The sequence below is a fragment of the Nipponia nippon genome, unplaced genomic scaffold (genome assembly GCF_047370975.1).
Source record: "Nipponia nippon isolate SJK-2023a ecotype South Korea unplaced genomic scaffold, ASM4737097v1 scaffold_36, whole genome shotgun sequence".
Lineage (NCBI taxonomy): Eukaryota > Metazoa > Chordata > Aves > Pelecaniformes > Threskiornithidae > Nipponia > Nipponia nippon.
Window position 1 is genome coordinate 3,420,014 of NW_028262354.1, and position 12,460 is coordinate 3,432,473.

General features: G+C 53.1%; 1 protein-coding gene across 1 annotated transcript; it reads right to left on the reverse strand.

Annotated features, from left to right (window-relative positions):
* Nucleotides 1–1,085: 1,085 nt before the first annotated feature.
* LOC148053928 (EF-hand calcium-binding domain-containing protein 12-like) lies at nt 1,086–12,421 on the reverse strand. The gene is made up of 15 exons (XM_087772267.1): nt 12,319–12,421; nt 11,862–11,923; nt 11,331–11,490; nt 10,076–10,332; nt 9,165–9,238; nt 8,431–8,525; nt 7,486–7,603; nt 6,690–6,798; nt 5,261–5,518; nt 4,926–5,120; nt 4,029–4,182; nt 3,315–3,541; nt 2,258–2,471; nt 1,997–2,162; nt 1,086–1,248 (listed from the first exon to the last, which is right to left on the reverse strand). The coding sequence occupies exons 1-15, from the start codon at nt 12,419–12,421 to the stop codon at nt 1,086–1,088; spliced, it is 2,355 nt and encodes a 784-aa protein (XP_087628393.1).
* Between the last annotated feature and the right edge of the window lie 39 nt (nt 12,422–12,460).

Below are 12,460 nucleotides of genomic sequence, written 5' to 3' on the forward strand. Positions count from 1 at the left end.
TTTCTTCCAGCTGAACCGGTGGTGCTTACACCATAAAGGACATCCCATTTTCCTCCCTCCTCTTCAGTACTGAGTATTGCGACCACGACATGGATATCACTTCATCTCTGTGTAGGAATGAGTGAGATTGTGTTTGACTTTGACGAGATGCAGCGGTGGCCTTGAGGCTTGTTACAGGTTGGCAGGAATGCAGCGGTGGCCTTGAGGCTTGTTACAAACAAGTTTGTGAAACTTAGAGGCAGAAAAATCAGGATGAGATTGGATACATCCCTGAAAGAGGAATTTGCGTGCCCCAGCTTGAAGAACCAACAAGTAACGCTGAAGAGACGCGTGGACGAAAGAGAGTAGCCAATGAAATGGGTTTTGCTTGCTCGTGAACACTAGATCTTATTATAAAAGGGATAGACAGTAAAAATAAAGTGTCTTTGCTTGTCTTCACCTGAACTCATATGCAGAGTCCGTGTCTCATTCCCTTCATCTCTGTGCATTGTTGATGGAATTGTAGACGGGCTTTGAAGCATTACAGATCAGTTTCGCTGTCTGAAAATCCTGTATGTGGTGTCTGGAGGCAGGACTAGGTGGCAGAGGGAATTCCAGCTGGCCTGGCTCTAGCTGGTAGCTTGTCGTCTGGTGGTGCTCCCCCCGGTAGGTACCTCTCACAAAATGCTTCAGCTCCCTTTTCTGACAGCCCAGCTGTTTGATGCTCAGGTTTGCCCGCTGGCTATCCCTGGCAGCTACGCCATGGTTTGCTTGCCCGTGGCGTGCTGAATTCTTCTTCAAAATGCAGGACAGAAACATTTCTTTGGGAAAGGGATGGTGTTTCAAGGGCTCCCTCAGGTGAGAAACGTCTCACAAGCCACGTTTCCCTCCCACACCTTCAGCTTGAGCATAGGCTCTTTATTTAACACATTTATTTTATCCAGAAGCTGGGCCCGGATCCCCCGAGCTGACCGAGGGATCACAAAGCTGTGCACGCATCTCCTGCTGCTTGGAGAAGAGCTTCAGGTGGAGCTGGTCTTCTGGAAGGCAGTGTCTCCAGATGCCAAGTGTCCCGGCTCGCTGAGGAGCTAGCTGCAGTCAGGGCTTTAGATGCCACGGTAGACGGGCTTGGTTGGATGAACGTAGCTGAACAAGGCGTGTGCCCTGTCGTGCTGCTTGTCAGGAAAGTAAAGGCAGAGCTTGTCCAGGAGGTGACCAGGCCAGAACTTGTTGTCGCTCGACTTTTGCGTCTTACTCCTCTGAAGATGGCTGTTAAAAAAGGGGGGGGGAAGGGAATAAGAGAAAAAAAAATAAGAGAGAATAGCGTGCTTCACAGAAATGAAATTCTGGGCAGTTTCACTGCTTCTCTTAGTAAGGGCAAAAGTGAGCCTGACAAGAACCAGCTCTCCAGGCTTCCAGGCCCTGGGAAGCTCTGCCAGACTTGGGCAGACCGTGTCGGTCCTTATCAGACATGACTGACGCTGGAAATGCCAGCTTGTGAAGCTATCTGACGAGCTGGTACGTTGCCCATCACTGTCGTATCTAAACCCTTCAACTGAGATAAACAAAGAAGATTGTGCTCTGCTTTGCAATGTTGTTTTCTCTCCAAAAGCTTCTCCAGCCATCCAAAGCTCGGCTCTTCAGGCCCGTCTTTCTTCCACAAGAATGAACATTCTGTGAGGGGATTTCAGACAAGTGTTGGGTCGGTCTGAGGAGAAGCTTTGTCACCTCTGTGGTTCAGAGCACAGAGCTAGTCCCAGCTAGTCTGCAGGGCTCCTGCCAGACCCCACAAACTGCTCACCCCTGCAACCCAATGGCTTAGCTAAAGCACGGGAGCGGGCGTGCAGCTGAGAAGAGGATCTGCCTCTTCACGGTCGCTCGCTGCTCCCTTGCAGCATCCTAATGGTTCGCTCCAGTACCTTGGTACTGCCTCTGACCCCGTGGGGACTGAGCGCAGAGCGGTGACACACAGCGGGGCAGCAGGAGGGGCCTGATCTTAAGCCCTCTCTGAACAAACCTATTTTCCGCCTCCTTGGCCTGGCTTCCAGATGCAGTTCCTGGTCTGGAGGTGCTGCCAGATGACAGAGCATCAGCACGTCCTGTGCTGTAGTATCCTCCGGGCTGCCTGAGCTTCCTAATGTCTCCTCCCTCCTTGATGATCTTGTCTCCTGGATGCAGCAGGCCTGTTGACAAAGTGCACAGAGAAAACAGTCATGGGAAGAGACGTGAACTTGCCCGATTTAGTGCATTCACCTCAGGCCCTTGGTCTTTGCTTTACCTTCCTGCAGCGTTGGGTCGGCGATGGGAACATTGAGCTCTTTGCACAGCTCGGAGCTCTTCAGATAGCTCACGACGGCATTCCTGCGATATCGGTTAACCAGTTCTCCCAAGTCAGCCTCTAAAGTTGACGGCAGGCAGTGCTCATCAACGGGGCCATCCCCAGATCTCACCATCCGGCACTTTTCTTTCCATTCTATCGGGCTGTCTTTGTTCTGCAAGCAAAGGGCAGGTCCCGATTAGCATTTAGGGAGGCCCTGGAGTTGCTGCATTCCCTTCAGAGAAGCTACAGGCAGGGCTTCATCGCAACAGTGTGGACAAACAGGAGTCGGCAGCCTGCAATGGGATGACAGGGACAGGCCCTCCTCTGCGAGTGCGATTCCCGTCCCGAGCTGGGTCCTCAGACAGATACCCCCCGGCGGGCTTAGCAGGAGTGCAGCACAGCAGGCACAGGCGTGCCTCAGGTGAAAAAAGTCTTGCAGTCACCTCCTCGTTTCTGATTGTGTCAGGGAGCCAGAGGCTGTCCCCACAGCCGGTGACTGTGGGGCAGCACGTTGGCAAGAGGAGGTAGCCCTGGATTCTGCCAGAGTTCATCCAACCCAAGATGCTCCAAAGAAAACGTTTGGGAGGGAGGGAGGGAGTGTTATGTTTCCACTGGACCGTCTTGCACTGAGCCTCGCAACTGAACAGGACAAAGCGCTTATCAGCACCTTAAGGGACAAATCACAGCCTGGTGGCTAGGTCGACTAGCTGATCAGAAGACGACTCTGTCCCCAGACACAGCAACTGCTTCAACTTCTCCTCCTTCCTCTTCTTCTTGCCAGTTACCCAGAAAAAGTTCTCTCACCAGAGCGTTCAGAAGCCAAACCAAGTCTTTGAGACGGCTTGTGGCACCTCAGCTGCAAGGCACCATGTGGTCAAGGGACTACTGGGAAGCTAATACGCACAACGACCCCTTGCCCTTTCCTTTCCTGCTGCGCTGCCCTCTAAACCACCCCACATTCGCCAAGGCATGCAGGTGCGCTTGTTCTCCTGCCACATACACACATACACACTACCTTCTTCTGCCGTCTCCTCTCTCTTGACACTTTTCCAATCTCTTCCATTTCGTCACAGCTCAGGTGTCGTCGTTCTGGCTGGGTGTCGAGTGGTGGAACTTCCAAGCGTATTAACTTTCTTTCGGGCTTGGTAGGAGCACGAGGCTTCATCTGTCTGGCCGTGTCCCCAGCAGAAGGTGGACAAGGGGCAGTTTTGCAGGTGGCTTTTTGGAACCGAGCTTCTACACCTAGGATAGATTAAAAACCAACCAAACAAAAAGCCCAGAGAAGCCACGTTAGAGCGTAGGAGAAAGGAGCATCTGATCCCTGTTTAAGACAAAAGGGGTTGGCATGTTGTGCTGGTTGGAACTCCCAAGAGAGCTTACTGAAGAACAAGCTCTTCTGAATGGGTGCTTTCCAGCTGCCACCAACAGCTGGAGAAAGAGTCTGCTTTGGGTGGGCTGCATGATGAATGCTAGCAAGCAAAATCCAGTACAGGATGCTAAACCACAGCGTTCAGACTTTGATCCCAACCTGAAAGACTGGATAACCGGTCTCCTGCAGTTGGGCTGACTACAGTACTGCACAACCCCCGGATCCTTTGGCTTTTCCCTAGAAGGCTCCTTCTGGCCACTCCGTTCCAGGCCAATGGACTCAAGAAGCCGTATTCTGGACCCACTTTGGCATTTCCTGTCTGTATGGAGACGCTTTCCCAACCTGGTGCTCTCCTCTCACCTGGTTTGGTCTCTTGGAATTCTCTTTTCCTCATTTCCAGCCACTGCTTTTGACACTCCATCAGATCGTTGGGGCTTATGTAATTCCCCGGTGTTAAGGAAGTCAAGAAGACGACCACGTCCTCCAGATCCTCGTTGCTGATGGGAACTCGGGTCTGGCAACCAAAACAGAAAATGACAGTGGGATCACCAAAAGATCAAGGCTTGCCCCAGAGTAGGAGGGCCGAGCTTTGCTGTTGTTCCAGATGCTTTTGCAGGGAAGCAGGGCACAAAGGCAACCTGCTGAGGTTTCCTGGGCTTTATCAAGCGTTCACAACTCGACCGGTCTTCTGCTGCCCCCTGCAGAGCTCTCGGCTTTTACTGTGCCAATCTTCCCAGGTTTCAGGAAGATATTTTGGCTCGGACTAGAATGTCAGCTAACATCTGAACTGCTAAACCCTAAGAAACCTGAACGTGCTCTTCACAGCTCTGTAATGCTGCGGCCTGTGGAAAGCGAGGCCCAGCGCGAGCCGTGCTGTGCAAAGACGTACTGAAAGGCAGTGCAGTGGGGAGATGTAGGAGCCCAGTGGGGGAAAGACCAAGTATCAACGCTGGGCAACTCGATGCCAGTTCAGGGTCTACAGCAGGATCCTGACAGCCACATTACTGAGCAGTGACTGTCTTCCGAGTCTGTCAGGCAAGGGGTTTCTTCACTCCCTTCTGGGCCTTGCTCTAGGGGCATCTCTGCAGCTTTCCCTTCCCTTTGCCCTTCACCTTTTCACAGGTTGTGGGAGCCATTCTCTGAGAGCGAGGCAAGCGAAAACGCCCCTTGCTGAAGCTCCTCCATTTGCTCTGGCTTGGCATGCCGGAAAACAGGGCAGAGTTGCAGCTGTTTGTCATTTTTCTGCTCCCTACGTACCTCCTGGATGACTCTGATGAATTCTGCTCTCGTCATCTTCTTACCCTCCATACCGGCCGCCTTGAATACATCCACCATCTGCAGCCGCTGTTTGTGCAGGAGGTTATGCAGCGTGACCAGAGCCTGGGGGTATGGTGCACAAACCAGGGGAACGCCACCCTTCTTCCGGGGCGGGCTGCTCTTTGGTGGTGAGCGCTGAAAAGGATTAGAAAATACCCTGAGATCGCCATTATCCAGGATCACCCTGCCCGTCAACGTGGCGTCAGCTGCGGTAAAGCAGCGTCACTCTACTGATTTCACCGCAGACGCTATTTCCCATGCACTTCCATACTTACGTCCAGGCTGTCGGTCACGGCTGATTTGACAGCAGCCATCCTCTCCGCTCTGCGTGCCTTTATTCTTTGCCAGTATCTTTGCTCTTGATTGCTGCGGGAAGGTTTGTGAGCCAGCCATTTTTCAATGTTCCCTAAGCTTTCCAGCTCAGCTCGAAACTGCTTCCTCGCCTGAGTCCAAGCCTCTGCCGTTTGTAGACCCTCTTCTGTACCAGAGGTGGTCTCCGGGAAGCTGAGGCTATCTTCTTCCTCCTGGGGCAGCTGCAAGGCAGATAAATGACAGAGATCTGTGGCCCGAGTTGCTTTCAAAGAGGGAGAAGCTGGTCTTGCCACAGGTGGAGCAAAAATAATGAATACATAGTTCTCCAACGGTGTCATTGGAAACCATGCTCCAAGACCACTTCTGGCTCCACGTTAGTCAAGCCCTCGATCACATCCTCCCTGCTCACGCTGGTACTTTACAGGACAACAGATGTGCTTCTTGGAGAATCGAGAGCTGGCGTCTACCATGTCGGCCTGCTTCATGCTTATGAAGAACGGCCGGAGTGCTCTCCGTGCTGCTTGGAGAGACGGCTCTCTCCCTCCACGCCGCCGGCTGGCGCTGGCTCAAGCCATGTGACTGGGAGAGCTCCTGCTCGAGCTCCAGAGCCGGCGCCTGGGCAGAGGTGGCCTCCTTTCCAGGGACGGAGCAGGCCCACTGATGCCCTGGCCGTCTGCTCGTTTTGCCTCTTGGCCTCTACTGGCAATTCCTCCCTCACAGCAGCGAGCAGGCGAGAATGCAAACCACAGCCACCCGCCCTGCTCTTTGGACGGAGCGATGCTGCTGGGACTTGGAGACCTTCCCAACTCACTGCCACCCCAACCAGAAGAAGGCTGCTCTGTTGATACACCCATACCTGGGCCCTCCGCATCTTGTCGCTTTCTCTCCCAGCTTGCTGTTGAGGCGATTTTGGCAAGATGACCCCTCCTGCTTTTCGGTTCTCTTCTTTCTCCTTCCTTTTGGCCATGGATGCCTCCAGCTTTCTTCTACTGTTCATCCCAAACACAGACTCTCCTTTCTACAGGAACCCAGAAATGCAATAGCAGCGGTTAGTCTCCTCTGTCCTGTCCTTTCCCCCCCCCACCCCACCCCCAAATAATGCTCTTCTCTCTCTCATCTTCCCTTTTTTCCCAGTTTCTGGGGAAAACCAGAAAGCCCGTCTGTTATGACCAAGGAACTAAGTCATCAAAGAGCTACTTTTTGAAAAGGGCTACAGTTCCTTTTCCGAGACGAACCAAAAGAGGTGATTGACTGGAAAAAGGAGCCACAGCAAGAGACCTGCTCAGAATGGGTATCTGCGTATTTTTTTATGCACCTATTTCTCCTAAGATATCCCCACTTGATGGTCTACAATCAAGTGACACAACAATTGCCTCAATCCATATCACGTACCTGTCCCATCTGACTGTGTTCTTCGGAAGTAGGCGATGGCAATTCAGGGCTCTCGACAGGAGTTTCTTTGTGCTGCCTTCCTTCTGGGCCTGCACGTTGTGCCAACAGTCTGAAAATACACACCGGGGTGAGGGGGTAGGAGCGCAGGAACAGTTCCTTCTCCATCCTGTGCTCACGCTGCTCCCCTGCTTTGGCAGCAGAGCGAGCTCTCTTCCCCCAGCTGTCTTCCCCTCCACAGAGACAGGGATAACCCTGAGATATAATGCTCAGCTGTGCCACCAAGGAAATCAAGGAGATGAGCTTTTGCCATAAGGAAGGCTCCGGGACGCGCAGCCTGCTGTGGCCCTCTTGATGGGACAACAAGAGGATCTGCATCCTGAGCAATGACGGGCACCTGGAGATACTGCTATCCCCCTCCTGGCCATTACACCGACCACTGCACAGCAGCCCCAAATACTGTGGGACTTGCCATCCAGCAAGGAAATGCACTGCGTGGTGACGTGTGTTACCAGCCCTTCTGAGCTAATGCAAACACCGCGTCCAAAGGAAACAGGGACACAGGTTTCTAGAGAGCCTGGGCAGGCTCCGTCCCTGAAGGCTTTGAAGACAAGACTGGAGAGAGTCCGGAGTAGCCTGGTCTGGCCTCAGCTCAGAGCTGACTCTGCTTGGAGCAGCTGGTTGGACTAGGACCTCCCGAGAGCCCTTCCAACCTCTGTTATTGTATGAGCCTATAAAACATCCCGCACAATCACTAGAGCACAACGCCACTCTAACTCGAGTCCTTTCAGAGCCTCACCTGCCATGAGGCTCTGTTCCCTCCGTCTCCTCCTCTGCTTCTTCCTCCACCTTAGCTCTGGCTAAATGGTGTGGACAAAGGCCCCTTCGCAGGCGGTCTAAAGTGCGACGAACAGCCGCTGCAAGCATGAAAGGAGAAGACCTCTCAGGACAGGCAGGGGGAGGCACAGATCTGCTCTGCGATGTTAGAAGCTGTTTGAGGCCTCACGGGGATTCCTCCGGAGACCCGTTTTCTTGGAGGGAGATCTTAAGCCCTTCCTGACACCAGCCCTTGGTCCTGTTCAACCCTCGAGAGCCACATTATTCTCTTCGGTCTGAATCAGACAGATCTTGGCGCTTACCAATCTCTTCTGGGGGAACAATTTCTTGGCGTTGCATACGTGTTCGGTATACAAAAATTTGCTATCATGGCGCATTCAACTCCAACACGTTCTAGCTCGGATGTCCCTGAGGAATTTAGGGCAAGGAGCTAGACTTCCCAGCTTCAAAAGAGAAGTGAGGTCTCGGCACAGCTTAGCAGCCTTTGCACAGCTGTTCTCGACAGGGTATTTCTCATCGAATCACACCGCCGTGATGCCAAGAGACAGGCCAACCCCCCAGTCTCCCACAACTCAAGGCAGAGTTGGTGATTCACAGTGCCGATGGACTTGCCCAAACATTTACTCCCTCCTGCACAAACAAGCTCGCAAAATGGAAGAGGAACACTCCAGGGCATGGAGCGCAGGGGCAAAACATACTTGAGCACCCTCAACTGCAGTTGGTGGGGCTGAGCCCTCCTGGGATCTGGCTCCAAAAGGAGTCCCTTGACATTTACCAGGAGGGGTAAATAGAGGCACGCAGGGTGCCTCTGCCATCCCAGGCATCTCTTGTAGCCTGGGCCCCAAACACCCACTGCTACTGAAGACACGCAAAGGCACAAAGGCCAGGAATCAGTCACTGACATCACCTGATATTCCCATGCTGCTCAAAGCACTCTCGAATTCTGCAAGTGTGCCTTCGTCCGTGAGAGAAGCTCTTCGAGGCACTGCCTTCATCTCAAACCTGCAGACAGGAAGAAGGCACCATTCTGAGAAAAGGGCTCCTTTGCCGGATGAACGTCAAGGTATCTCTACAGAGTCAGCCCCACGTCCTAGGCTATTAAGGGAACCACCGAGCAGTGCTGGCTTCAGGAACGGCTCAGCAGCCCCTCGCTAGACAGAGGTTTTGGGTTTTTGCCTCAGGCCTCCTGTGCCATCGTGAGCCCAGAAGGTGTTTCGGAGATACTTTGATGTATGCGAGTGTCACAGAAGGCACAGAAACATCACAGGCAGAGGACCTGCGTGCACCTGCTCTTTGATCCACCCTCTAAGAGAAGCTTTCCATGTTCTATTCAAAACAATGGCAATATCAGGATCTTATTTCTGTTAAATGTTTGGGCAGTCTCTACCAATGGAAAGAGAATGGGCAGATGAAACGTCAGGAGGGTTGCCTAAATTCCTCTGCCTAGCAAACCAGTTCCCTCTGATGGGAGTAATGGTAAAATGCAAACCACAATCAGTAACGGAGGATGCGTAACTCCAGGCTAAGCAAAAGCACGGATGAAATTAACTGCAAAGCAGTCATTTGACCGAGCGCAACCGAACACGAGCTCAGCACATCTGCGCTTGGTCAGGCAAGGGCTGCAGGAACAAATATACTCACTGTGGAAACCGGTAGACACGGCCAAAAGAGCTCGGCGAGAGAGCGACTTCTTTGTCCGATAGGACCCATTTCTTCTGCAACAGGGACAGAAACATCTGCCGTGACTCCAGGGAAATGAACTCAATGCTCACAAGGGCCTTTCCATAGCTCCAAGAATTAGAGGCCTCTCAGCAAGCTTCTGGCCAAGCGCTTCAGCCCCTTGCTTAAAGGGGCTGCACAGCGCATCCTCTGCTAGGGCGAGGAACGTCGCCAGCCTTTTTGCAAGGACAAGAGTTGATGGCGTCAGGCAGGAGACTCCTTGTTTCCCAGGGAAGAAGTCAATGGAGGCAAACACAAGGGAAGGCCCATTACGAGCCTGGGTGCCTGGCTGCTGGTTGCCATGAGGTGGCTTGCTTTAACTATTGCGGAACCGAGAGCAAATGGTTCCGAGCCGGTTGTAGCCCCCCGAGTCCTTCCAAAGACTTCCAAAGAGTCTGCACGCCTCTGCAGCGTGGAGGAACCCAGCCACCGGCTCCTTCTCTTCCATCAGGCCGGCAGAACGGCACCAGTAGCGTGCCAGCAGCCACGAGGGGCTGGTCTCAGCGAGGCCTTGGTGTCTCTGCGCCTCAGCCTCATGTCCGAAGCCTGGGGTGAACATCATCACCCCTGCCCTTGCTTTGGCCTCTTTCCTATTTACAGCAAGGCCTTTCCAGGGCTTTCCCTTGCCCAGCAAAAGCAGTACTGCATACCTTCCCAGCACCCTTGAGCCACAGCAAAGAAAAGCAAGAAACTACAGAAAGCTTTCCTTGCTACAGACCATGCCTAGCCCAAGGGACCCAGCAGGTTACAGCTGGCCAGCAGGGCTCACTTCCCCAGTCCTTTGATGGGGCGGCAAACCCACTCTAAGTAGCACTGGAAAACAATAAACTTACAGCGAGCAACTTCTCCACCACGTAGGTAGACTTGTTGAGGCTTAGTAACAAGTCTTCGCAAAATGCCATTGTCACTTGTTTCCCCCGGATAGCAAGAGTGCCGACATCCTCTAAAATGAAGTCCGTGTCCCCTCTGTTTCTTAGGATGAAGTAGAAAAAGTTCAGGGTCTCCTGCATACAGTTCTGCACAACTTCCTCAGAATAGGGCACGTCCGAGAGGATCTTCTTGTAGCTCACTGACACTTCCTTCATCTCGTCTGGAATAGAGGAGGAAGACTGTAACTCAGACAGCAGTTGAGCAGACTCAAATGAAGTGCCAGCAGCTCTCAGGTAAAATACATTGCTATAGCACCGTCTGGGCTAACCGCCTGGTGCAGCTCCTTAAAGGAGCTGGCGTAGGCCCCTCCTCAAGTTAATGTCAAATCACTCCATGAACGGATGTGCCAAGCCGCAGCCAAAATTCCCTGAACAGAAAGAGGAGCCCAGGACCTCGGCCATCTGTGCCCGAGGACCTCGGCCACCTGTGTCCACACTGCGCAGGAGGGCAGGACGAGGTGGGAAGAATGGGGCTGGTTCCCATGGGAAGAGCAGAGGGTGCCGGGCCACGGAGCTGAGCCCACACGTAGCGCACTCCTGCTCTGGGCAGGCTTGGATATAAACACAAATAAACCGCCAAGCTCTTAGGCACAGGCACAGGCCCCATCGATGGCACGCTGCAGATACAGCAACAGCAGCAGTGGTCAGAAAGGGCAGCAAATCTGGCCATCGGCAGGTTTCTGTGCTAGCTCTCCTTTCCATTTCCCGTTCAAGGCTCTCTACAGCCCACTTTGACCCACTTCTCTGCATAAAAGTAGCCCTAAGGGCCTGTGGGCCTTTGCCTCAACAAGGTGCGGTGCGGTGCAAGAACAAAGCGTCGGCATCAGTTCAACGGCTTTACGGTAAACGGTTCCCGTAAGCGACCGTCAGCCAGCAGGCATCCTGCACATCAATAAATACGGCTGGCCCAAAGTAGTTGCTAAAGCAGATCCCGGAGAGACGGTCTAACTTTGTACAGCCTTAATAAAAACTTGTCCAAAGAAATGGTCCCTTTCGAGGCATTGCGACTTGGTGGGCTGTTTGTGGCATCCCACGCAGGTTGTTCTCAGGGCCTTCTGAAGGCCTCTGATGCGTCCATCATCACTTCTAAACGGCAACCAGCGTAAACCCCAAAGGTACGGACCTAGGGGAAAACAAAGGCGCTCACTGCTCTTCTTACCAGGAACAGGTACAGAAGCATGTTGCAGCTCACGGATCCGTGCAACAGTCCCGGACAGCGAAAGCAGAGGTCTCCGAAACGTGAGCTCCTCGCCATTTTCAAAAGAGAGCCATTTTTGAATATGAAATGTCCCCAGTCCTGCTATGCTGACAGCCTGAGGCTGGAAAAAGAAGAGAAGGGCAAGCATTTGTAGGTTGAAAAAAAACGTGAGGACTTGTGAGAGCTTGCAAGGGGGGTGCCTCGTGCCCTGCCGTCTCCTGGCACGGAACGCTTCTGCACACCTCAACCAGATTTTTATTTCTGTATTTATATGTTGCATATATAGGAAATATATATTTTAGGTTCCTTTTTTTTAAATTTTATTTATTTATTTTTTGTCTCTCAATTTACAGAGGAGCTGGTCTTTGGCACATTTGTGGCAAATCTGTAAATCGCAATGCAGTTCTGGGAAGAACAACGGCACTTGTGGGCACAGGGCTGCCGGGAGCCCTGAAACCACCTGGGCGAGGGGCGGTCGGGGTAGGATCCCACCTTTGTCTGCAGGAGCTGTTCCCGAACATGCTTAGACACGCTGCTCCAAATAGTAACGACATCTGGAAAGCAAGGGAAAGACACGTCAAGCTCTAAGTCAGCCAGCTCACGGCCCATCGGCACACCCGTAGACAAGGAGACGGCAGATGCAAGTGTGCTCCACCACGCCTCACATCTATCGGTGACGCGGGCCGAATCTTTGACTGGCCTCAGCCGCCTCCCAACAGGACATCTTTCCCTTCGGAGCCAGATCCCTGAGTGCGACCCCCTGCTGAGGGAAACCCGTCCGTGGGACTTCCACCACGGCAAGGGCAGGGTGCTGTGTGCACCGGACTCTGCGGGGCTCAAGGTGTCCTTAGGGGCCTCCCCCGCAGGGACGAACCCCACCTCCCACAGCAATTCGCGCTGTTCATCTTGCCTGCAGCGCTGCTCATCAGAGAGCTCCCAAAGGCCTTACCGTTGACAGAAAGCTTCTTGAGGGTGGGAAACGTGACCGTGCTGCAGCTGTCAGCCTTGCTGCAGAGCTCGATCTTGGTGATCAGCGCTTCCAGGTTTCTCATGTTCTTGCTTTGGGTCAGCGCGTGAGGCTGATTCAGGGA